At 43.4% G+C, this 25,985-nt stretch overlaps 1 protein-coding gene and 1 long non-coding RNA gene across 7 annotated transcripts in view; one reads left to right on the top strand and one right to left on the bottom strand.

The window, feature by feature from the left end:
- Window positions 1-25,985, top strand: part of LOC138503243 (uncharacterized) — a 317,256-nt gene that overhangs the window by 224,041 nt on the left and 67,230 nt on the right. Inside the window, exon 5 of one of the 2 annotated variants that reach the window (XR_011279588.1) lies at window positions 22,670-23,882. The exons of the other annotated variant lie outside the window; for it this stretch is intronic. This is a non-coding gene — a long non-coding RNA (uncharacterized lncRNA). Of the gene's footprint in view, window positions 1-22,669; window positions 23,883-25,985 lie in introns of those variants that run through there. 2 annotated transcript variants of the gene reach the window in all.
- The window catches only part of LOC138503241 (uromodulin-like), a 99,893-nt gene continuing 83,024 nt past the window's right edge, over window positions 9,117-25,985 (bottom strand). For all 5 annotated transcript variants that reach the window (XM_069622832.1, XM_069622831.1, XM_069622834.1 and 2 more), the window contains one exon: window positions 9,117-9,494. In XM_069622832.1, the coding sequence (XP_069478933.1) occupies window positions 9,485-9,494 (10 nt within the window). In that variant the 3' untranslated portion in view covers window positions 9,117-9,484. The remainder of the gene's footprint in view (window positions 9,495-25,985) is intronic.

Below are 25,985 nucleotides of genomic sequence, written 5' to 3'. Positions count from 1 at the left end.
TGTCATATCCCACCTCCGTACCAGTTGCAGAGCGGGTCTAGGCCAGTCCCGTGGCCATTGGCACCAGGCCCAAGGGTGGTTTGGGTCCTAGATGTGACAGAACGTGCCAAAATCAACGATACCTAGAAACGTAAGATTTTAATGTATTTCAACTGGAAATGTGAGGCTTAACTTGTGCACTGTCTCATTCTGCTAAATATATTGCTTAGATAAATAATTGGCTTGTTATCAAATAAATGCAAGTTTAGTACATTTTAATGTTGGTGAGTTTCTTCCAGAGTGACTTCATTGTGTCTCGCGTAGTATTCGAACCTGAGGGCGGAGGGTGTTTTAGTACAAAAAGGGCTGGTCCCTGAGTGAGCAAACCCCCTTCACACCACAGCTGGCTGGCCCAGCACCAAGAGTCGAGGCAACAGAGTGCCTGGTTGTCTGTCAAGAAGCTACAATGAACGTGAGAAAGAAACAAACTTCTGTTTGAAGTGGAATGAAAACACACTGAAGGCATCAAGAGTTCATCATTTAATAGTATTATATGCAGCAGAGAGCTCTGTAACGTGGTCTCCAGTCACATGTTCAAATCAAAATAGACTGTGGGTCAGGCTAATCCGAAACCAGAAGATAAAACCATGCCATACTCCCTTTAATTCTCAGGAACAGAGAGCTTCTGCAAGGCCAAGTTCAAAGCCTAACTGAATGGCAGACCGCAAGATTGATGATAGATGTTGGGCTAATTGGGTGAGGAGGCATGACAGAGCCAACCCTCCAGGCAACTGTGGTACCAGCCTGTGTGCTGATAGCGTGTGGAATATTCCAGAAGGGTACAAGCATGGCAACCAATTGTAGAGGGCCACATATTAAGGAGCCCTATAGTTTGTGTAACCAATGAATCGTTGTGTATTTTGTGACGATGAAGATGACTTGACCTTGGGATGGGCTAAATTGCCCACCTGATGTTAGAGACCTAATCACAATCCCCATTAGTATGGAACATATACTTAGATGTTCCCTGTAAGCCTATCACTGTCACTGGTAGGTTTTTGTAGTTTGCCATGTAGTGTGCCGTCAATGATGATGAGATTTGACTACAAAAGTTATGTTTTTCATGAAATGCATTGAGAGATTGCTGTGCGACATCGGATGATGTCCGTTGTACTCCCTGTTTTAGATAACTGTTAATATAACAGAACCAAGTTTTGCCAACTTGCTGAGTCCTAAGGATTATTGATGTATGAGTACATTCTGCATCCCCATTCATCTATAGGTATTGCTGCCTCGTCTTAAAGGACTCAGGTCTATGGGTCCAATCCTTTCCATGCTCCAATGACCACCTTTGGAATTCTATTCCCCGTGCTTTACGTGCTGCTGAGAACTATCTCTGATGATGAAAACTTATATTTTCTAGCTCTTTCCATCCTCATTCCGCTAGCTAGCAACAAGATGCCGTTGGATGTACGCTGCAGTTTACAAGTATTGGTAACATAACCTAACTCATGGAATAATACAATTAAACCTTGTGAGCCTCTGTTCACAGGCTTAGGCAGAAGGAATAGGTTGTCAGGAATTGCAGGGTTGAATGGACGGAAGCAACCAGACTTTGTGAATGCCTTTTACCCATACCTGAGCAATACCCTTGTGACTGACTCCAGTCTTTCAGGTTCAGAAGCCTAATGCGGCAATAGCTCAGAGGAACAGGCACACCATATACATTGACTACCACTCTGAGCAATCTGACATTGAAGGCATTCTACACCATCTGGCAGGTCATCACTGCGTGTTGATCTACACTGACAACACAACAACTCAGTTTTATGTCAGCATGAGGTCTGAAACTATCTGCATGTTTGCAATCAAGTTGTGGGGCTGGTGCCTGCAATGTTTTTCCAATAGCGTCCCACGTGGAGAAAGAGGAGAATGTATGAGCAGATGTTCTGAGTTGAGTCATAAGCATCATGTGAAAACCTTACAGACAAACTTCTGAGCTTGGGGTATGCTAACTCGGAAGAAAAACGTGTACTCGGTATTCATCTTGGGAGGGGAAAGGGGAGAACCCTCACAGGGATGCCTTTCTCCTCACTTGAGATGGCCAGACTTTTTCCACCAGTCCCTCGGGTGCCCTGCACAAATTGAAGCACAGCAGCAACTACCGCCTAATCCTGATTTCACCAAACTGTCTCAAGAGATTGCGGTAAACCAACCAGAAAGTGCTGAGTTCAGAAGCCCTGTGGAGCTTATTATTGAGGTTGGATCTTCTCAAACAATAAAGGGGGGGTGGTCTTGTACCCAAGCACACGTCTTCTCTTGATGGCCTCGTCCTGGAAGACTGTAGTGACCTAGAATGAACAGTCTGACCAAAAGCAGGCATGGTTTTCGTTATAAACATTATTTATGGATAAATGTATGCAAAATCTATCTTGCCCCTAACTAGAGGTGGTTCCCTACCTCAAAAAAACTAAAACTTGTGCCGGAAAATCTGTTGTGTCAAAAAGAAAGTATTCCATCCTAGTCAAACTCCAAAACTATCCCTGTCACTACAACACAAACATCTAAGCTAACCAAAGCGTTCTTATCACAGCCCAGTAGAGTAGAAGTCTCACAACGTTCTGTGTTCACAAAGTTGGAGAATGGCTCCCTTCTATCTAATGTCCACCTTACGCAGATTCCTCGTAAGTATATTTCAGCATTAAATCCTTCCAATGCTTTGGTTTTCTCTTTACTTGAACACTGTCTTTCAACTTGGCCCCACTTGGATGAGGGAGAGGCTCCTCAAGTCTTTCTCAACTACTCAATACCACAGTCTTATGGAACTAACCAGGGAATTGCATCACAAAATGGTTTACTTCTTTTTTCTCTCTTTCTAGTTCATAAGTTGCCCCAGCCCCTACTGGACTTTTCACTGTTCCATTTTACCTTCTCTCAGGGAATTCTTCACCAATTTTGCCAGGGGTCATGGGTTGAATCATCAACTTTTTTCTTACATTCTCCTTTGTCTGGCTAAACTTTGCGGTGTGTCACTCTCTTCATCTGTCCGCTCGACTGTGTGGTCTGACACTCCCTTCTTTTTCCCGCTCAACTTTGCCATCTGTTGCTCTCTTGTATTACTCTTCTTTGGCCCGCTTGACTTTGTGGTCCGTTATGATTGGTGATCAGGGCGCATGTTTTCAGACAAACAGTCCACCCATTACAGGTCTTGCAACCACCAATTTCTCATACTTCCCATTTGGCTCTGCTGTAGGCTAGTTCTAATGGTCAGGGTGTCGTTCTTGGATCGTATGATCCACCAGCTAGATGTAACACCACAACCTCACTGACTTTGCTGGCTCTCCACTGATGAATGAGATGGTTACTTTGCGTCCCTTAGTTCAACTCCAGCACTTCAGATGGCTGTCTCGCTACAGCCTCAGAACATGGGCTTGTTGTCAGCATATTTGTTTGATGGACTCTCCTCCCAGAGGTAGCGCTCTCTTCAGAGGTGGCTTTCTTCATCCTTCTTTACTGTTTGTCTTAAGTAGCTGGGACTGCCCTAGAATAACATCAGTCCGATTGAGAGCAGCTAATTGAAAACCTCTTGCTTGACTGTAGTGTTCTTGGTTTCTTCTTCATCCTATTCTTTCCTTTCTCCCAAGGAGACGGTCTGACACATCACAGTAATACATTGTCTCTGATTTTATCATGTGTAATGAAAAGTTGGGTGTCATTACCCTTTGTGTTTGGAGTTACAGGCACCATATCCCAAACTCTCATCCTTATCCCTAGGCAGGAAATTCCTCCCTAAGAGGTGCTCCCTCATGTTACCACCGTTAGGGGGACTATCAATTAGCAGCCTCACCTCCCTACAGGACTTAGGTTGCAGTCATCTGGGACCCTCTAAAAGAACATGGGGAGCATTAGGGCCATTAGGAAGGATTCCACCAGGTCATAGCACGCACTGACTTTGCTGGCTCTCCACTGATGAATGAGATGGTTACTTTGCGTCCCTTAGTTCAACTCCAGCACTTCAGATGGCTGTCTCGCTCGTTGCCACTGGTGTTTAGGGAGTGACAAAAACCCACTGCAGGCAAGCCTGAATGATATCTCCTTCATCACACAATAAATGGAAAGTGGTGTGTCTGTGGTCTCTTATATGGCAGCGATAGGGGCATATTAGAACAGCTTACTGTGGATGCTGTCATTTTCAAATCAAATAATTTGGAGCCATGTGAACAATCTTCATAGACTACCTGCCAAGCAGAATACCGAACAACCAGTGGGACCTCAATGTGGTTCTGTCAGCGCTCATGTGAAAACAGTTTGAACCACCATTTGTCTATGGTCACCGTTAAAGGTGGACTTTTTGGTTGCTGTCACTCAGGCCTGCCAGATAAGTGAGCTTCAAGCGCTCTGTGCAGCACAACCTTCTATTATCTTCTGCAGGGAAAATTTACGACCAAAGGTTCATTTCACCTTCTACATCAATGAAGAAATGGCGCTACCAATTTCTGCAAAATCTGACAGTCTGCTGTGCAGCAACAAATCTCAATACACAAAGAAATTCATGGGTATAGACTCACTAATTGCCTAAATAAACATTACTAGCTTTATAGAAATCAGCAATAAGTGTTGCTAAACAATACATTGATATACTTTGAGTAATTTTGCTCAATACGTCAGACACAGCGTGGAGCATAAATAAGTGAATTGTTTGTGAACAAAAATAAAACCGTAATGCATATCATACACTTAATGGCAGCAAAATATATGCAGGTGCATGTTAATGTAGAAATACGTACCACTCAGTTTGTCCTGCTCACAATAAATTATTGCAACACAAAAAAACGATATATATCCAAACACATATGTTAATTACTGACAAAACTGCCTTGTACATACAAATCCATTATACAACCATATAAAAGTGCTGAGTTCATAATGTGTCATAAAGTTAGTGCATATTACTTCACCAAGGCAAAAAGATAAAAGATATAAAAAGTGCGAGGTGCGCTTCAGAAAAGTGTCAAGTGTTTCTGAGTTCTGTCCACTCTAATCACATTTTTAATCTTAGACAGTGTGAGTTGCTTTTCCTGTTATTTTAACTGACTGGGCCACATTATGAGTGTGCGGGTCTGGTAACAACAGTGCTGGTAAGCCTACCGGCACCACTGTTAGCGGACAGGCAAACTCCGAGTCTGCGGGTGGCTGCCATCCCGCCCGCCAGGTCAGACCTGACGGGCGGGATGGCACCTACCCGCAGACTTTGACGGAAGCACCAGCACTGGTACTTCCATCCTCCCCATTCCCATTGAGTCCTCCGGGACTCACTGGGAATGGGGAGTAACATTTTCAGATGCCTGACTTCAGGGACCGCCGGGGCTGTAATGCATCAGTGATTCCGTGAAGCCAGGCGCCAGAAAAAATCGCTACTCTGGCAGCAGCCTGCCCGTTTTACCAGCGCGGCTACCGCCGGATTTGTAATGAGGCCTACTGTCATATAAATCCATATTTCGAGTGAAATTCTTAACTTGGAAATGTTCTTTCTGAGATCTTTAGTTGTCTATAGTCTATCCGTACTTGTTCACACTACAGCACCCTTATTCAAAGCAAATCATTTATAGATCGATAATTGCATCACAAACCTCTGGCACTGTGTATCAGCGTGCCCCTGCTGAAGTTGTGAAGTTGTGATATCTGTTGATACCTTACAGGAAATATTATGACAAAGGATTGTGAACATTTGCAATAATGAAGTTTACGTTTTCCGTTATCAAATTCTTGCAGCTTTTCATGTGCAGTTATGAGAACCATTTTTCCACAAATGTTTCACTAGTAGACTTCTTTTTCTTCCAAGCCCCCCAGGTAAAGCAGGTTCAGTCCATATGGTTCCATCAATTCGATCTTTGGTTTTAAAAAGGTAATTGCCAACTATACTGTTTAATGCAAAGTATGTATCCAGTCTATACATGTATATGTACTATTTGTTGCTTTACAGTGTAAGCACTTGTCATAATAAAAACACTTCCATTACCCAATTGTCTATATATTTCTTTGAGCTAATATTTGCTATTCTTTTTTGAAGTTGTGCAGATTTTTATTAAGAATATTAGTGAACATAACACCAGTTAACAGTATAATTATAGGTTTATGTATTTTGGTCGGCCCTCTCCCTCAATTTCCGTACATTTTTTATACCACCAAAGGTAGATGGTGGGTTGGGGTTAGGCCATATTGGATTGTGTAAGGGGTGGGGAGGATGGTGGGAGGTGGAGGGGCGATCTACCCCACATTCTGACATTAATATAATTGGGTACAAAACATTTGGAAAAAATGCAACTAGCTCGGGTTCAATTAGAACACATAGATCCGCAATTATGCCGATGGATAAGATATCTTACACTTTGGTCCAATTAAATGGTTATAATAAATCTCGAATATAATAAATATGGAAGAACCATGAACTGATAACTCGAGTATTATAATAAATGAAAATAAGGCCTACTTTAACAATATAAATACTCTTATGGAATATACATCACTGAAAATATGAAAGCTTCAATGAACAGAATTACATATGGAGTACAGCAATGCACTGAGTGAAAGTATAAAAAAGGAGAGAACTGTGACTATGTTTCTAGGTGGACACATGGGAATGGAGCTACGAGACCCTGGGGGGCAGTGTACCTTCAGAAAGATAATAGCCCGTATATAAGGTATTCTCAAGGCTTTACCCTATCCACTTTATCCTTTGCCAGGTACCGTCTGTAATTCAAGACCTAGTAGAGTTTTGAAGAATGAACAACCCTGCATTAGCAGGTCAAAAGGACTGTGAGTATCGTCTTTGATCCAACTAAAAGTACATTTGAATACACAGTCTTCAGGATGGACTGTGAAAAAGACCTGCTTGAGCTTGAGGGTATGCAATGAAGTTGGCAGATGAGGAGGTTCAAGGTTGGCAGAGTTATTGTGTAGCTGCCTGCAGGAGGCACCATGGTGAGGTCAGACAGCTACCATGACAGCGCTGCTTGTCTTCAAGTTGGCAGCTGACAATTTATAACTGATACAAACCACTAAATCAGAAGATTATGAGTTACTCAGAAAGCCAATCCCTTTGCCACGTACACACAAGGATTGGGTACATTCATTAACACCCTTCCTTTTTCAATTTCCAAAGGGGAAGGTCTATACAGGGAGACTTGGGTCGAAGGCCTAGTATGGGAGTTTGGAAAGAAGCGTTGCACTAAAGGGCGGAGTAAAAGAGGAAGAAGGAAGGCGTAGTGAGTGGAAGAAGAGTAAGGAGAGTAAGACTTCAAGAGAGGTGGATGGTAGATAGGTGATGGGAGAGGAAGGTGAAGATGGGTGAAAAGAAGGGAAAGGGGAAGACCAGCGTGAAGAGGGGAAAACTAGCAAGGGTGAAAAGGAGAGAGATGAAGGTGAGACACAAGAGAAAGAAGGAAATTACTTGGAGAACAGTTTAACAGGTACAGACAAACTCGGTGTAGGAAGATGAGGGCCACCGATGGAGGAACATTTTGGGAGAGGTACTGAAGAAGAAAAGGGAGGTGGAGGAAGGAAGAAGTGCAGAAGGTGGACCCTGCAAATAAGGTAAATACTGTGGAAGAAGGCCTATGTCCATTAAGAAGCATGCAAGCTGGCACCTGGTTCTATACCTTAACCTAATAACTAGCCCATCAAAAGTAGAGTGGGGTAGTGGAAAGGCAAGGAGGAGTGCAGCACCCTGGGTAAACCAACTTGACCGTGGTTTAGCTCTCAACACCAAGGTGAGTGGTGCCTCTCTTCGGTTTCTGGCCCTGCCGATGCATCACATCATCAGTTTCTGAGCCCTGAAAGGGCCTATCTTTGTCTTCAAGCCCAGGAGTGCTAGCGCGACTTCAAGCCCAGGTCAGAAAAATGGGCTTTCTGGCCAGGAGAGCAAACAAATCTTCATGACTAATAGGGCCAATGCATCGTCTATCCTAGGAGGGTACACCCATGCTCATATAGAGCACTAGAGGGGGACTAACTGAACCATTCACTTGGCAATACAACTCGTATTAGAATACGGAAAGTAGACAAAGGAATAAAGTCCTCTAGAATAAAGGGAGCCTCCTCACAGTGTTAAAAATGTCAGCAGAGGGAATGTTATGGTTGTGGAATGTGAACAGAGAACACTAGAAGCGAATGCAAGGCAAGTACTACAGTGGTGAGGACAGAGAGAGTTGTTACCGCATAAAGATGAACTAACAAGAAATGAAGTCACACATACTAGCTGTGTCCTGGTTCACTTCCTTAACTGGTGATGAGTTGCGGCAATGACAAAGAGCCTGATTGTGGTTTCCCTGGCTGAGCAGGTACAAGGTGCAACTACACTGTCGAATGGTGGCTCATTGGGACTCTCCAGGCTTGTATTGGGCAGTAACTGGGCTGTGTGTGAGCCTATGAGGTCACAGGAAGCCCCCTAGCAGCATAGCCAGGCATTCATGCATCAGAACACGTGAACCAAGGACACATCGTCCAGTGTTGCCAGTTGTTACCTGGCAATTTGAGACATGATAAGGAGTTGACATGTCTGTTGCTTAGCTGTGTAACAAGCTGAAGGCATTCACTGCGGGCACTGCACTCCGTGCTGTGCCCTTCCCACATGCAATATAGTGCCTGAAAGAAACACTTTCACACATAAAGAAGGCGTGCCCCACAAGTGTGCATGGAAGTGTAACGGCTGTTTGGCTGAAAACGTTGCCTGCGTTTTCTCTCCTGCTTCACCCGTGCTGTATGCGCAAGAAGAAGGCTCTTTTCCTGCTATGAGGCGAAACTTCTGCTTACACATCATTCATGTTCCAACTGGTTGCCGCTCCTGGCCCTGCCCACCCGCTCCCGGCAGCCAAACTTTTACACGGTCCCCACGCACCTGTGTGCACGCACCTGAAGTGTGCATGGAAGTGTAACGGCTGTTTGGCTGAAGACGCTGCCTGTGTATTCTCTCCTGCTTCGCCCGCGCTGTATGCCCAAGGAGAAGGCATGATTCCAGCTAGGAGGCGAAACTTCTGCTTACATAGCGGTGTCACCCCCGATAGGCTCCCCCCCTTGTCGTGTGAGATGACATCCCTTGAAAGCAACCTGATCACCCAGTGAATAATAGTCCAACAACCTTTTACATTTTGGAAACACAGATCACAGTTTATTGGAGCATACAACAACATTGGGGGGCAGTCCCAGCCCTAAAGCACCATGGTACATGACTATCTATACCACAAAAGGTCCTAGCCCTCAAAAAGTGTGGGGCATCCTCTGACTGTTCCGGTGTCCCCTTGCTGCCTCCCGGCATGTCGCAAGGCACCGGACATCCGCGCCAGATTGCACAAAGTGCTTCTCCCTCGGGCCACTGCACATGAAGGTGAGGAATCTCCAGTGTCCATAGGGATCCAATGCCCGTTATCCGACTTTGGCTCGGGTACGGCCATTGGGAAACCGCCCACGGTTCAAGCCGCGGCGAACTCCTTCCCGGCTAGGACTGCCCCTAACTCCGCCTGTGACAAGAAAGGAACAATTAGTAAAAGATAAAGCGAATAAATTCCTCCAGATCCATTCACCCACTTACACCTCGAAATCCGCTGAAAATGAAAAGAAATTAATACAAACTGAAGAATATTACACATTTAAAAACCTTTTTTTTCGACACACCCCTAGTCAATGCACAAAATTCAATAGAAACTTGGACCCAATGTCCCTCCTGCCACCCGCACAATAAAACCTGTCCTTTGCACCACTTACACCTCGATGTCCACTGAAAATGAAACGCAATTACCACTCGAAACCTGCAGGCCTTCCTTAACCCCTGTCGCTACTCCCACGCTACAGTCCTTTGAAATCTTTTGCTTTGTCCCGTGCACAGGAGCAAATTATACTACCTCCGTTTGAACTTACACCTTGCTGTAATCTGAACCTGTAATATTAGAAAACCACAGCCGCTCCCCAAACCTCTTCTTACCTACCGGTCCTTTGACCCCCCTGCCCCACTTCCTACCTCCCTGCCCCTAGCCCCCCTAGATCTTCTTATCCCAGTTCCATCCCCTTGTGCTGTATAACCTATCGTTGGGTGAGGGTGGGTGGGTAATTCGATGGATGAAAACTGGAACAGAGGCCGCCTGTGCAGTCCTCATCCCTATTTGTAGGCCGTCCCAGAGCCCCGCCGGAAATGCCCACCCCTGGGGATGCCCTCCCCCACCGTGACAAAGCAGAAGGGGTGGGAACCTCCCTGCGGGCGGGGGGGCCTGCCAGAGGGGCTCCCTGCTATGTGGGACGTCCCTCGAGCACTCCCTGCAGGGGCTAGTACGTCCCCTTAGCAGTGTCAGCCCCAATTGGCTCCCCCCCCGTCGTGTGAGATGACATCCCTTGAAACCAACCTGATCACCCAGTGAATAATAGTCCAACAACCTTTTACATTTTGGAAACACAGATCACAGTTTATTGGAGCATACAACAACATTGGGGGGTAGTCCCAGCCCTAAAGCACCATGATACATGACCATTTATACCACAAAAAGTCCTAGCCTCCAAAAAGTGTGGGGAATCCTCTGGCTGTTCCGGTGTCCCCTTGCCGCCTCCCGGCATGTCGCAAGGCACCAGACATCCGCGCCAGATTGCACAAAGTGCTTCTCCCTCGGGCCACTGCACATGAAGGAGAGGAGTCTCCAGTGTCCATAGGGATCCAATGCCCGTCATCCGACTTTGGCTCAGGTACGGCCATCGGGAAACCGCCCACGGTTCAAGCCGTGGCAAACTCCTCCCCGGCTAGGACTGCCCCTAACTCTGCCATGCTTTGGGGGTGGCACCCCGCTACCTCCAATGCCTAAAATCTTTGGACTGACACGGCGGCCATTAGATGTCCCAGCTTTGCAATTTCTCAATAGAACAAAATTAAAACTGCTGCCCTCCTCGGGCATATAACTCGGGTCTGAACATGCCACTTCGCCACCGTGACACTGCTTGCTCTACAAGTTTGCATTGCACCTAGCTCCCGTACAGTGCTGCGGCGGCCAAATGGCATGCTGAAATTGTAATACCATGCAGCGCGCAGGTCTATTTGCGGTTAAAGCATTTTGACACGTGGCACGCGGCCTCTTAGTATATGTGTGTAGCAGAATACTGCAATCTTGTAAATTAAAGGAAACACGTTTTCACTGCGATGCGTAAAACTATAACCAGCATTTTAACATGTGGCGCGGCGGCCACAACGATCTTATGATAAGGAAAGTACAACCGGCATTTTAACACGTGGCACGGCGGCCACCACGATCGCATGATCTGGAAACTACAAATGGCATTTTATTACACATGGCGCAGTGGCCACCACGATCGTATGATAAGGAAAGTACAACCAGTATTTTAACACGTGGCACGGCGGCCACCACGATCGTAAGACCTTCAAACTACAACTGGCATTTTATTACACATGGTGCAGCGGACACAACGATCGTATGATCTGGAAAGTACAACCGGCATTTTAACTACAACCGGCCTATTCTAACACACGTGGCGGCATCTTAAGCATTAATATATTAGAGTTCCAGAATACTGCAATCATGTAAATGAAAAGACACAGGTTTTTAACGCGATGCGCTATGCTCTGTGCGGCGGCCACGCAGCTCTCATACCATAAGAAAAATATAACCATCATGTATCAGACGTGGCGCTGCATCCCGTGAACAGTTTAAAATACATACATGCCAAAAATCTGCCGTTCTACCAATACTGTACCATGGCCTAAGAAACCACAGAGTCAAGAAACGGCGGGAACGGGGGCCAGTGGGCGACACTCATATTTCAGTAAGGCCTGTGTACCCCAAACGAGACTCGGAGGATCTCATCATGAAACGGCGGGAGCTGCTGGACCACATTCGATGGATGAGAACTGGAACAGAGAGGCCGCCTGTGCAGTCCTCATCCCTATTTGTAGGCCGTCCCAGGGCCCCGCCGGAAATGCCCACCCCTGGGGACGCCCTCCCCCACCGTGACAAAGCTGAAGGGGTGGGAACCTCCCTGCGGGTGGGGGGGGCTGCCAGAGGGGTGCCCCGCTATATGGGACGTCCCTCGAGTGCCCCCTGCAGGGGCTAGTACGTCCCCTCATCATTCCGTAATGACTTTTTTGACATGACAATCTCACTGGATTTATTGGATTTACTTTTAGTCTCGAAGTAACTGAAGCCTCTTTTCTTTTTGTGTTTCCAGCATTCCAGCTGGTTGCCGCCTCCTGGCCCCACCCACCCGCTCCCAGCATCCCTACTTCTGCATGGAGCCCGCGCACCTGTGTGCGCGCACCCGAAGTGTGCATGGAAGTGTAACGGCTGTTTGGCTGTTTGGGTGAGCGGCGGAGGAGGCACAGGGCATAAATTAATTACATTTTTCTCTTTCGGATTTTTGGGTTGTCAGCGGCTTACAGCTTGCTCGTCTGCTTTATGGGAGGTAATCTTCCAGACAGCACACTAAACTGTTAGATTGATGTAAGATGGCTGTGGTGTTTAAGGGCGAATGGTGGAAGTGGCTGCTCACCCGTCACGCTATTTAGGTTGCTTCCCAGCCTACTCAATGCCGAATTTTATGTTTTTGAAGCCATCCAGTATACAGTTTATCGCTGGTCTATTAAGCGACAATTGAGAGTCTCCTGCTCTCGCATTCCTTAAGGTGGTATGTGGAAGTAATTGCATTGGTTACAGGTACTACATTGTGCAGACTGTGTTGAATTTTGCAGAAACCTGTGCTTTGCGCTGTTCATACGCTTGTCAAACATGATGCCACCTTCAAAAAACTGGCCTGTGGGTCGTGGGCCTTTGCTAACTGTCTTTTTCTCTCAAATACTTATTGATGATGGTTTCCATCTGTTCTCTTAGCTTGCATACACAGAAATATAAATCTTTGAGCTTTTTAGCGCCTAAACTTGATAATTAACGCTCAAATTTGAGAGACATGTTAAGCAGCTGATTTCTCAAGTAGGCTGGGGAAAAGATTATCAGCGGTTTCTGAAGGGCTGTCCGAATTGGAAATCCAACTGAGTAATTTCGGTAGGGAAGTATACACTTCTTATCTTCTTTTTTCCTTTCTGTTCCTTATTCATCTTCTTCTCCTTCTTTTGAACTGTGGGAAGATCTGAAAAGCAACAAATAATGCTTCCGATCCAATGCATGAGGTTTCTTCTCAGGTTGGAAGCTCAATGCCCAAGGATAGCAGCGATGCTAAGCCAGTGCTCCCACTCCAATGTTCCATTCTCATAAATCATAACACATCAGCACAGCGATATAAAGATGCAGATATTGGCAAAGATGTGGCTTTTTCGTTCATGCACGCCCAAATACATGCCGCCACTGATAATGCTAATGAAATGTCCTCCTTTCCTCTCAATGAAATGTATGACTGAACTTTCGGTGCAAAAAAGTTTTCTTAGTATGCTCAACCCCGCCTCTAGCACTCACCCATTGCCGGACGCACCAGAGACACAAACCTATAGTCTCTCCGACGTCTCTGTCATGGCTCCAGCCTTGATGGCAGAGTTGGGGAAGCGCACACGCTTTATCTCTTGGACCCTCCACGCCTGCTAATGGGAAGAGTGGCGGAATTGACAAAGTCCATCTTTATAACATGAAGCCAGCTGAAAGGAGCTACCCTTACGGCAATCCTCTCATTAGCATTAGTCCATCGCAGGAACCACTGCCCACTAGCTACCAATGAACCTCTAGAGAGCAATCCCAATCTGGATTTCGAACAAACATCACACATTTGTTCCAGTCCAGTGGACCCTAAACAACCCCCATTAGCTACTCATGAAGCTTCTCACATTGCCTTTTTAGGCACGTCTTACTCTCTTCATGAGATGGAAGCTGCTGAGCAATCATACCATGCATTAACAAGAATCATTAACTTGTTAGATAAAGAACATGAACTGACCCACTTATAGATTAGGGCCCTGAAATTGATTTCACAGGAATTACTCTCAATGGTCATTAAGATGGAAGTTCTCTTATGTGGTCTAACACTCCCCAAGGATGACTCAAACTCACATAGTGCAGTGGAACACTTACACAAAACCTTACGAACACATTCACAAACTCATGATATTTCCCTGTGTGCCAAATACTCAGACAAACCTGTCAGGGGATCCAGTGACATATCGTGGTCGAACGTATGTCCAGGCTTTAATTTCCCCTGCTCAAACAGAATCGGAGAAGATTGCCAATATGCTTACCAATTATGTCCCAAAAAATGACATGGCATGTTTAAAAATGGATAGGCTGTAAAATATGGTCTCCCATCTCTCTTTTAAATTAACTCAACTTATCAACCATATCGGACTATATTATAGTGATATGGATGGCGTAGGACCTAACGACCCCCCTGATAATCCATCCATTCTAACAAACTTGATTGAACAGGAGGAATTGGGTTTGAGACCCGAAGAAATGGTGAACATTGTCCCAGGTACAAATGAAACTGCAGATGCTGACCCTGATGGGGCTGTGGTAGGTGCATATGTATCACGCAGACAAAAACGTCTACATCTCCGGGCAATGAAAATAAGAGTTCAGAGGAAACCGCAATTAAAAGCTGAAGGTAAAAAAATCACCTGATCTATCCCTTCTCAATCTAAAGCTCTTATTTCCAACCCCAGTAACATTAGCAACCTCTCAAATGAGGAGGGGGTATTGTATTTGGAGCAGTTGGATGTGGAAAGCAGGAAAGCCCTCAAAAGGCAGGATCTTCCTTCTAAAGTGATCTCAGATGTCTCCAATACAGACCTAACTTTAAAAAAAACAGAAAAAATAAAAAAGGACTCCTCTAAAGGCATAACTAAAGGAGCTATTGAGGCAAAATCACCAAGTGGTATTGCATCAGGCTGCATATTCATGAGGCAAGTAAAGCAGCTGTCGACGAATACTGATCCTAAAGATTGTAAACAATCTCAACTTTCAACTTATTACCCTCATCTTAAAACTGTTAAGAAATCTGCAATCAATGTTCCCTCAAATTAACCTATCAAGAGTGCCACTGAGATTACTAGCATTTTATCTACTCTAACACCTATCATTGACGACAAATCACAAAATGGTCCTTTTCCATTGACATCAGGAACGATTATTGAGAATAAGGAACCACAAAACACCATGGGACAAAGTTGTTATGACCAAATTGAACCCTTAGCATCTAAAATATCGAAAAATCAGAGCTTTCTGCAGTGTCCATGAATGATATTGAGGCTGAGTCTTCTAATATACTGGGATGGATAAGTGACCCTGTCCGAAATGGTAAAACCAGACTCAACTGTTCCTATATCTTGTGCACCTTTAATCTCATGCCTCCTCTTAGACTGCTTTGCTCAGAGGATATTGATTGGGTCAGACTGAATATTACAAACAACAATCGTATGGTCTGTCAATTACATACACCCATCATTACAACTATGCTATGGGAACATTGTGCTGATTTTGAACATCTGTGGTTAGACTTGCAGCGTTTTATGCCGTTGGATGATGTAAACAGTTTCATTGAATTTGTAGAACCGCACAAACGAATAATGTAGTACCGACCACACCTAATCCTCTTCTAAACTTCACAGATGTCACAGTAATCTCTCAATCAGCCTTGCTAACCTCGGCTATTAAGGACTGTTCTTGGCTAATTCCATTGGTCAACAGTGTAAACGCATTAAAGACCTCTAATTCCACCACGTAGTAGCCAAACTTTATCCTGTGCATCCTGGAACTCATGTGGCTTTAAAAACCAATGTACATGGGTGGATACTTGGTCCGATGTTGATCAGATATCTGTTCTCATGGTACAAGAAACCATGAAACTGAACAAACTGGAAATAAATGGACTTACGTCTGATTATCCTGAGGCAAAGGGTGGTGGTCATGCCAGATCTTTGGGGGGTCTGGCCATCTGTCTGAACAACAGACTAAACATAACCTCAAAGGTCAAAGTTAAAAAGCAAGACATCCTGGTAGTTGAAGTTCATTTTATCAAGGTGAATTGTGACTCTTAGATAATCATATCCTTATATAGGAACTCGCTAAAAAAATCCCTGGAGTGTTTCCTGGATCAACCTAATTCCATCGTCGAAGATGCTTATTTTTATTTTTTTTATTATTTTTATTGTAATTTTAAGTTTTAAATCAAACTTTTATCACAACATTTTTCCTTAATTTTATCAGAACGTTTTTAAGAAAATCAACATCTTCCAATTCAGATTATTATCCCAGACTTAAGTTACGTTGTCCAAACAGCCGTCTAGAAAGTTTATTGTTGAACATGTCAAATGGATAGAGCTTCCACCTAAGATTCTTTGCCACCATTCGTCCATGTTGTCATTTTTTGGCGCGAATTGCCCTAGGTGGATTGATCTTAAAGTCTTGAGTTCTGGGCATTCTGTTATTAGATGTTTCGATGATTCTGTATGTGACTTACAGAATCTGCAACTATCTTGGCCTGTTTTTTCGATATGACGTGCCACTAGCATTTGTTTTGTCTTTATAGCGTTTAGTCGCAGTTTCAGGAACGCCTTTCGGTGGTATCTGGAAGGAAATTTCTGTAGATATTGGGGTAGATTGTTTACTTTGTTCATAACTTGACTATGGTTTAGTGTGGATGAAAGAACTTTTAATTTAGCCATATTTGTTATCCAAAACCATTGTTGTAGTTTTTTTTTGCAGTTTCCGGCTGATCTAATAGTATTTCAAGTTTGATGTCGTTCGCATTTAGTACATCTTTGAGCTTTTGTACCCAATTCTTGAGCAGTCCTGTATGTTCTGAGTTGTCTGTACGCGCTAGTATTTTGTACGCCGGTGCAGGATTTTCAATCAGCATTTTTCTTAACATTGCAAGTGATTTCCATACTACACAGCCATACAGTTCTTCTAGTGCAAGTTTGTGTCTTATTGCGACAATTGAGATGTAATTAGGCAAGCTTAACACTTTTCACCAAAAAATGCCCTCTAATTTTGCCCAGATTTTGTGGTCCAGGTTCCACGCTGTTTCTGACCCATAAGTGATTCCTGGGATCACCTTTTGCACGTAGAATTGCTGCACTGGAATTAGGCTGAATTTTCCATACAAGTTGTGGATTCTTGTTCCTTGTAGAGAGAGCGTGTTCATTTTTTGCAATAAGTGTAATGCCCAATTATTTTCGCGGATTGACGTGTTTATTTGCACTCCTAGATATCTTATTTCATTGACAACTTCGATTTCATCTTTGTCGATCCTCCAAACGAAGTCTCAATTTCTTTTTCCCTTTACTGGCCCAAATTTCATTATTTTGGTCTTGTTTACATTAATTATTAATTCATTTTCCTTCATGTATTGATGCAGACCCTGTAGTAGCCGCTGTAGCCCTATTTGTGTTCGATCAAGCAAAACTAAATCGTCTGCATAAGACATGTACCAGATTTGATGTCCATTTATTTTTGGTGAGAAACGATGTATTCTGGTTAGTGTGTCTGGGATGTCAGCAATGAATAATTTAAACAAGACTGCAGCTAGCGGGCAGCCTTGTTTCACACCTCTATTCGTGCTTATTGCATAGGTTAGTTCTCCTTTTCCGTTTATCCTTACACATATTGCAGTATTGGCGTGAAAGGCCATTATGGGGAGTAAGATGTTTGTTGGACATTGTTTGTTGGACATCCCCAGTTTTTAAGTTTTCTCCACAGAAAATCTCGATTTACTGTGTCAAACGCCTGTTGCATGTCTACGAAGGCCAGATTTAAGTTTGTTCTTTTTGATATAGTTTCTAGTTTTAATAGATTTACTATTGTCAGGTTGATCTCTGTTCCCACTCCTTAAGTAAACCCAGTTTGACGACTGTCCATGATTCCATGATTCCTTGCTAAGTGGCCCACGATGTTAGCTTCTGTTGTAGAAAGGTTGCCATTACTTTCCCAATTGTATCAAGAAGGGCGATGGGTCGGTAATTAGCTGGATCAGTCCGATCACCCTTCTTGAAAACTGGTACAACAATTGCATTTGTCCATGAGTCTGGGAGCAGTTTCTGTTTTTCAATTCTGTTCAAACAGCATGGTAATGAAGATGGCCCATTCAGCTTTATGTGTCTTTAGTTGTGCATTGGATATGCCGTCGGGCCCTACGACTCTTGAGTTGTTTAACTTAGAGATGGCGTTTTGAATGTCTTCCACAGTTTCTGCTACATTCCAGTGAGTTAGTTCCTGGTTCATGTCCAATGCTGAGACTTGTTGGGATTGATTGAAAACGCCCGTAAGTGTTGTTGCCACGCTTCCTCAGACACTCCATTAGCAAGCGTATCTGTTTGATTTGCGTTGTTATTATTTAGAATGCGCAGGGTCTCACGCGTGTTGTTAGATTGATTCAAGTTCAACATCAGTTCTCCACGTTCTTGGTCTCTTATACAGGCAAATGACTTGTGCCAATTTCGATATTTTTGTCGTCGCAATTTGATTTGTTGGGCAGTGTGCGCTCCCATATTTCGCTTCAGTTTTCGTATGTCTTTGTTTAGCAGTTTCTTTTGACTTTTGTCTAAATTGCTCCATTCATGCTTGTGTGTGGACTGGTTGTTTAGAAATCTGTGACTGCTCCTTTGTTGGTACGGCAGTAGCAAATCATAATTTATTGAATTTCTATCTTTATTGGCGATAAATCGAAATTTCTCGGTGAGGCCTTTTATATGTTGTTCGTTTAGGCGTAGCCGATTTCGCCCTTGGTTTATTTCAACTGAATATTTGTACAGAGATACTTCTATTTTTTGAAGTAAAGGCCATGACATTTCCAAGATGTCATGGTCACTTCGGTCTGTCTGGATGATGCGTAACTTTGAGATTTTGGTCCAAACATTTCTTGATGTCCAGATGTAGTCTAGAATTTTTTTGTGGCCGAAATTTCTCCAAGTGTACATCGGAGGCGTATCTCCCGGTATATGTCCATTAACCAGATCACAATCTCTTGCGTCCATTTTATAGTCCCAGCACGCTCTCCTTTCACTGCTAGTCCGTTTTTCTTTTATTTCTGCTGAGATAAGTTTTCTCTCGTCATTGAACCATGATAGGTTCATATCGCCACATATGATTATTGATAAGTCTTGGTACTTCTTTTGATGTTTATCGATTATTTGTGTTACTGATTGGATACATTTTTCGGTTGATATCTTGACCGGATTCCAATACAGATTAATTAGGAGAATGTATTTTCCCGCTATTTCTTGACTTGTTGACTTTCGAATGAGTGTGGTCTGTACAAGGCTGTTTGGGTTTTCAGTTTCACAGACTTCCCACGCGGTTCCATGTTTGACCATGGTTATCAGACATGACTGCGGGCGAGCATTTTTTTCAGCCGGATTGAGCAGCGTCACGTACCCATCCTTTACAGGTGGACTGCGTAGCCATGTCTCTTGTAGACAAATTAGAAAATTATCAGACAAATCGCCTGGAAAGTCTTCGAAGAGGTGCTGGAAGCCCCGTGTGTTCCATGAGATTAATGTGACCAGCCCTTCTTGTTCTTTTCTTTCTACCTATTGATTTCTTATCCTTGATTCCACTTTGTTTTTTTTTGCGAGTTCACAGACTGCGTAATTTTCATCTGGTTTCTCAAGATGTCGCGGCGCTGTTCCATGGAGTCAGTTGCCATTTTTCTATAGTTGGTACGTTTGGAGCTATTAGAAATGGATAAATCTTCATCTGAGATCTCAAAACCCATGAACAGCAGTCGTCTTTTGCTCCCAAGAGTGTTTTTCGTACAGTTTTCGAGTTTATATGTAGCAGAACTTGGTCTCCGCGTTCTTCTGAAATGTATTCTACTATTCCTATGTCGTTTGTTGTGACTGTTCTCAGTATCGGCACTGAGTGCAATAATCTCATGACGTTGCCTCTATTCAGGTTTACGTCATTTTCCTCATGGAAGATGTTTTCAATTGTATTCTGCCAGACATGTCGTTTAGTTCGATTTGTTTAAGTTTATCAGCTGCAAGAGATTTAATCTGCTATTGTGCACGTGTTAATTTTGGATTTAGTGAGCCATGATGTTTTGTCCCTTTTTCTTCCTCTTTGCTAATCTCCGACTCATGTTGATTATTTGATTTTTTCGTGTTGATCCATTTTTCTCTGGCTTCATTTTTATTTGTTGGACGTTCATTTGTTTTCCTCGCCAGACGTTTTCCAGCTCTTTTCGTTGATTCTTTCATAATTGACCGACAGGTTTCATCCAGCTCCTGTATATCTGCCGTTGATTCATCTACAAAGTCGTCGGTATAGGTTGAAAGGTCGCAGAGATCCACCGAAGATTGTATCGAATGTACTGAAGCATTGTCTGAATCCAATCTCAATCTTTTTTTCGGGTTAGTCGCAACCGGTTTGTCTGTTATTCCTGCTATTTTTATTAATGCTTTTGCTTTTTCTAACCCTTTATTTGGTATCAGTTTTTCTCTTACAAATAAACTTTGTTTCTCTGGTGTGGGTAGGTTGCGAATAAACTTTCTTGATCCACTGAAATGTTTTTTTATCACCGCGGATTTTGTTTTGCCAAGTCTTGTTGGTCTTGTTTGGCATCACATATGATGATTTTTGCTGTTCCTCCAAATATGCCATAGGTTGTTTTTTCAATCGAGATGTGAGAGGAGCCCGCGGATGGTTCGGGTTGTGCTCTTCCTGTTTGCCCGGTTTGTGTTTTGCTGAAAGGCGGTTTCACTGTTAACTTAATCTATGCCGCCTTTGGGAGGGCGCTACCGCCCACCTTTTTGTTTTGTTGGTCTTCGAACGATGAGTGTTCATTATTTTGGCTTTTTTGGCATTGTTCCTCTGTCTCTTGATTTTGCAGTGCTTTTGTAACATTTTTGTTGTTATGTGTATTGTGTTTATTGGGGCTCCTTCTATCATTCGGCGGCTGATTTGTCGTGTTCTGTTCGAGATCTATCATGCACGCCACGGGTTGCTTCTCTTTTTCGGTATGCCACGGTCCTAGCATCAGGCTTCCCTTTAAAGCGTTCAGTAAAGAGCTTTTTTCTACACAATCATTCCTGATCTGTGTACTCAGCTCAGTGTACCGTGACCAATTTTTGGATGCTTTGTTTCCCATTTGTTGTCTTAGCTCATTGTTTGTATTTTCCATTTTGTTCACTTTCTCATTTAGATGATTGAGTAATGTATTGTTGTTTTGTAGTTCGTCATGAAGGGAATCATATAGTTTTATGAAAGGGATTAAAGCCAACGAGGTGGCAGCAAGTACATTGTTGTGAATTTGTATGGCCGCCGCCGTAGATATGTTAGATTTCAATACTGACTCGTTATCGGAGTCATGATGTGTAGGCTCTGTCCTCTCTGTTTCCTTTTCAGTTTTTTCTTGGTTAAAAGCTGCTTTTGCCGGCATTGACTCTGAACTTGTGTTGGCGGCTGGCTGCGTTGTTGCAGGCGTTGAACAACTTAACAGATGAGAGGAGTTGGTTTGACAACCTCTTTTCCTCTGAAGACCATGTAGCTTGATCATAGAATTAGTTGTGGGAGTTTCCAGAAATTGGCTTTTTGGCGTTTGCCTATCAATGATCAAAGTACTAGGTCCTATTTGACCATGTTTTTCAGATGATATTTGAGTGTTTGTATAGTCTTTATTCTTTGCAATTTTTTGAGGAGACTCTGTTATTACTTGTCTGTCTTTGCCTTTGTGTTTTTCTATGAAGCTTTCGGCTAATTTGTGCTTCATCACTTCAAAGTCTGCTTTGAGACGCTCCGTTAAGCGTGCTTCCCGACCTGCAAAGTCAAATCCACTGCTCTGCTTGTGGCCATTTTTCTGTATGCATTTGTTGTTTGAGTGGCCGTTGGTTTGTTTATTCACGATGACTTGTCCTTTTGGAAAACTTGCCTCCATATTTGTCCCCATTTCGTTTGCTCTTTCTGTTTTGTCTTTTTTTGCTGTGCCTTTATTGTTCTGGTTTGGTATATTATGTCCTGATTGCCTTGAATTTTCTTTAAGTTTGTTTTGCGACCTCCTCTCTTCCGCATAGTTTAACTTGCGGTCTGTGGGTGGATATACGAACCGCATTAGGCTCTCTTCGCCTGATCTTTCAGGGATAGCCAGTTGTAATAGTTTGTGATCCGTTACATCAAAAGGTGAGTCAAACAGCACTGTGTTGATTTCAATTGTATTTTCAATTGATCCATCTTCTAAAATTTCGATTGGAATAACTTTCGCATAGCTCACGTTGGTTATTTCTGCGCATTGATTTAATTCGACAATAGGCACGATCTTAATCATCTCTGTTTCTGTGCTTTTCAAAATTTTTTCACAAGAGTTGGAATCAGAATTTGACTTGTTATCCGGCTTGTCACCCTCAGCTCGCCCTGATGCAGAATTCCCATTTTCCTCAAGACACCTTGTTTGGGTGTTTGTTATTGGAATTTTAGCCAGGTATTTGCTGGTTAATTGAGCAAGAGAGTGGAACTCAGAGACATAGCTAGTTTGCTTTTGTGGGATTGGTGCTATTTGTGGACCGTGTGTTGTCATTTCAGAAGTGTCTGTGTTTAACTTTTGTTGTTTTTGGTTTGACCAATTGTACCCCTCCAGTTCACAATTTTTATTGTTAGTTAGTTTTTCATCCAACGATATTGATTTATCTATAACTTGTGCACTGGACTTTAGTTTTGAACGAGTCTGCAGCCCCGCCTCTGCCATTTCGTTATTTCTTACCTTTTTGTTACAGGAATCGGCAGCCGTCTTCTGTGCAGTGTTTTCCTCGACCGCCGAATGCCAAAGCCGCCGAACAGCCAAACAGTGAGAAGATCACAGCCCTTCTGTCGCAGGGCTTACGCCGCAAGGGCGGCGCTGAGCAGCTGATGTCTCCGGCTGGTGGTCACGTGACAGCCGCATCACGGAAAGGGGGAATCCTCGGTCTTTCAGCTTAAAGCGGCGGCGTCCTTTTCACCGCTCGCTTCGCTGCCCGGGCTTGTAAACAATTGTAGGAGATGCAGGAGATGCCGATCCAATATTCAGTTCGCTATAGAACTGTTAAAGTTGCGCCGCCACAGCCAAACAGTGAGAAGATCACAGCCCTTCTGTCGCAGACGCTTATCTTGATGATCCCTTGTCTCACATCATCATAGGAGGCAATTTTAATGCATGCTGTATTCCAAATTCCTTTGCTAGGATGGGTAGGACTTGTTAATCACACCTAACAACTGCAAATCATCAGGGCGAAAGATGGAAAGTTTTCCTCGAACATTGGGATATTCAATGCCTAGAATTTGACTCCACTGCACTCCCCTTTACATGGCATAGCGGAAACAAATCTTTCCGCATTGACTACTTGGAGGTTTCCAAGCATCTGCTTCCCATGTGTACCCCTGTGGTGACATTTGATCCCCACTTAGGGGATCATACCATCATTATAACTCATATCCATGTCAAAGGCTCCTCATTCAACCTAGAACCTTGCCTGAATTTAGTAGAGGTAGATTGCCCTCTATTATCAATCAGATGGAGTGCACATTTGTGTCATAAATTAATTGACATGATCTCTCAAGAGATGGAAAATTCCCAATTATATTCAATTGAAGACCCATGCCCCGTTTTGGTTGAAGCCACCTATAACCAAATAATAGTGCAAATGTTGGTCAAACTAGGTAAGAGTTACTCCCAAATAAGTTCCAGTAAATCTTCTTCCTATAACCCTGAGATCAGGGCTTCTAAACTATTAAAAATAAAGCCCTATGAGAATTACAAAAATCACTGCTCACAATGAAAGAATAATTGAAGAAAAAGAAGGCTATTGTGAATCATCACACAAATAAAAGTCGCAATATTAAACATCACATGCAACTTGCTTCCAATCAGAAGATTGTAGCTACTTTTGCCTGTTTAAAGAATATTTGTGATCTCATGTTTGTTCTAATAAACTTTCTTTTGACACTCTCAAAGCCTCCTCTGAAAGAAACAGTAATATATTAATGTCCACAGTATTCCAGTTATTTGAGTCACCAGAGGGTGTAGGAATTGTCTGTGTGCCATCCCCAATGGGTCTTTACTGATTCTGAGAAACACAAGAGTGAATATTTCCGAAGTGTATTTGAGTGTTGCTTTTATATTGTTCCTCCTGAAGAAGGCTTGTTTAAATGACTGGTAAATATATTAATAACTGTTTTATCAAGAAACCTTGAATATCAGTGTTTATTTGAATACTTGTCACTGTGAATCTTTGTGTAACTCCACTACTGCGCACATTGAACCCTCTTGAGAGAGGCCTAGCTGCTAGGCCACACTACCAACCTGTGTAGTTCAGACTTATACCGAAGATTGGGTCCCTATTGCCAGGAGGCAAAGGTTGTTGTAGTGCAATCTAAGGGTACTACCCCAAATTTTTACCTAACATAAAATAAATCAAACTGATAATAGTATTGTTGGCAAACGAGCCCAAGGGGCAGGTTGTACGAAGGAGCTGACCAATATAAATTGCAATATAGGTATTGCTTGTGGGTGACGAGTAAGTGACTGAGGTTTCTCCCATTCTACCTCTTGAACTGCCAGTGGCAGAGTCCAGGTAGTTCTGCCAGAGTGTGCACAGGCTAAGCAGAACAAGATCACTGCCTTTGGGAAGATCACTAAAACCACGCACACTTGTGTTTCCTTAGGTTCTCATTATACAGTGAACTTGTTGGACAATGTGGGTGGAAGAGGATCTCAGGAAAATCAAGAGGTCAATCAGATTGCCACTGATATGGGTCTACAAACTATAGACAAGGACCATCTAAACTACAAGATTTGTTGGGGAGTCATGTGCAGCCTACAGGCGGGTTGGTGGGTCAGGACATAGCTATGTTCCCCACCTATTTCCCCCACAAACATCAGCAGAGGAGCCTTTACAACTTACTTCCAAAATTGTAGGACGGGCCATCACAAATCCATCTGGAAAACAGTCTAAGCTGAACACATCTAGTGTTCTGTCCATCTTCCAAAAGATCCCTTTTTTGAGATCTATTACATCAGAGGTTATTGATGCCATTTCTTTGCCAGTCATGCATAATCACTGTATGGTGAGCTACTTCATTTGGAAATAGTGGCCAAAATGATGTGGAGGCAGAGGGAAAATCTGGAGTTTTTGGGGTACGATTGGGTGGGATTGAAAAGCAGTATGGAGGCTAAGACCTTCCTGGCTCATAAAATAATTGTTCTAACATCCAAAGAGGTTTTGAGGGCATCTATATATCAGGCTCCTTTGGGATAAGGGAAACGTGCTGTCTTTGATCTCTAATCTCTTTGGAAATGGCCAGGATTGGTCATGGTTACAACCGGCCCTGAAAACATTGGATAGCATTAGGCAAGGGTCGGGGCAAGCATGACAATAGCAAGATGGAGGTTTTATCTTGGAACATTGCAGAGGTGTGAATCTTACTAAATGTATGGCTAACCATGAGGCAGGGGGGTTTATAATGCATTTTTCTGTTTCAGGAGACAATGCTCCAATCGCATTTCTCACTCAGAGGTTTTCATGTCATTACTAGCCCGGCCATTATAAGCATAGCGGGTCAACCTAGAGGGGGGCTTGCTATTTCCATTGACTGTAATCTGGGGATTAAATGGGAACTGGTCTTTAACAATGAATGGCTTTGGCAATTAAAGTAGACCTAGGTATAGGACACTCACCAGTCTTACTAGTTAACCTATATTGGCACCCTCTGAGTGTTGAAGTAGAGAATATCCAGAACTGTTTGTCCGAGACATTTAGAGCTAGGTTAATGATGGTTTGGGGGGAATGAATAATCGTTGGAGGAGCTTTTAACTCCTACTGTGAGGAGGGTGCCCAGTGGAATGAAGCAAAGGTTACACGTACCTATTTGCAGCATTATGCGTTAAGGAGCATGGGGTGGGCTATTTTTGTCTCCAAATGGGATACGTCTTTGTTGGATTGTTGCCCATTTACTCTCAACCTGGTTATATATGGAAACGAGGCCTTCTATCATCTAGGAATGATTATTTCTACATCTCTAATGGCCTTAGGTCCTATTGTTCTTACTTGAACCATA

The sequence above is a fragment of the Ambystoma mexicanum genome, chromosome 11 (assembly GCF_040938575.1).
Source record: "Ambystoma mexicanum isolate Mex_15411 chromosome 11, UKY_AmexF1_1, whole genome shotgun sequence".
In the NCBI taxonomy this organism is placed as follows: Eukaryota; Metazoa; Chordata; class Amphibia; order Caudata; family Ambystomatidae; genus Ambystoma; species Ambystoma mexicanum.
The sequence above is the reverse complement of the archived record's forward strand: the minus strand, read 5'-3'. Positions and strand labels throughout refer to the sequence as shown.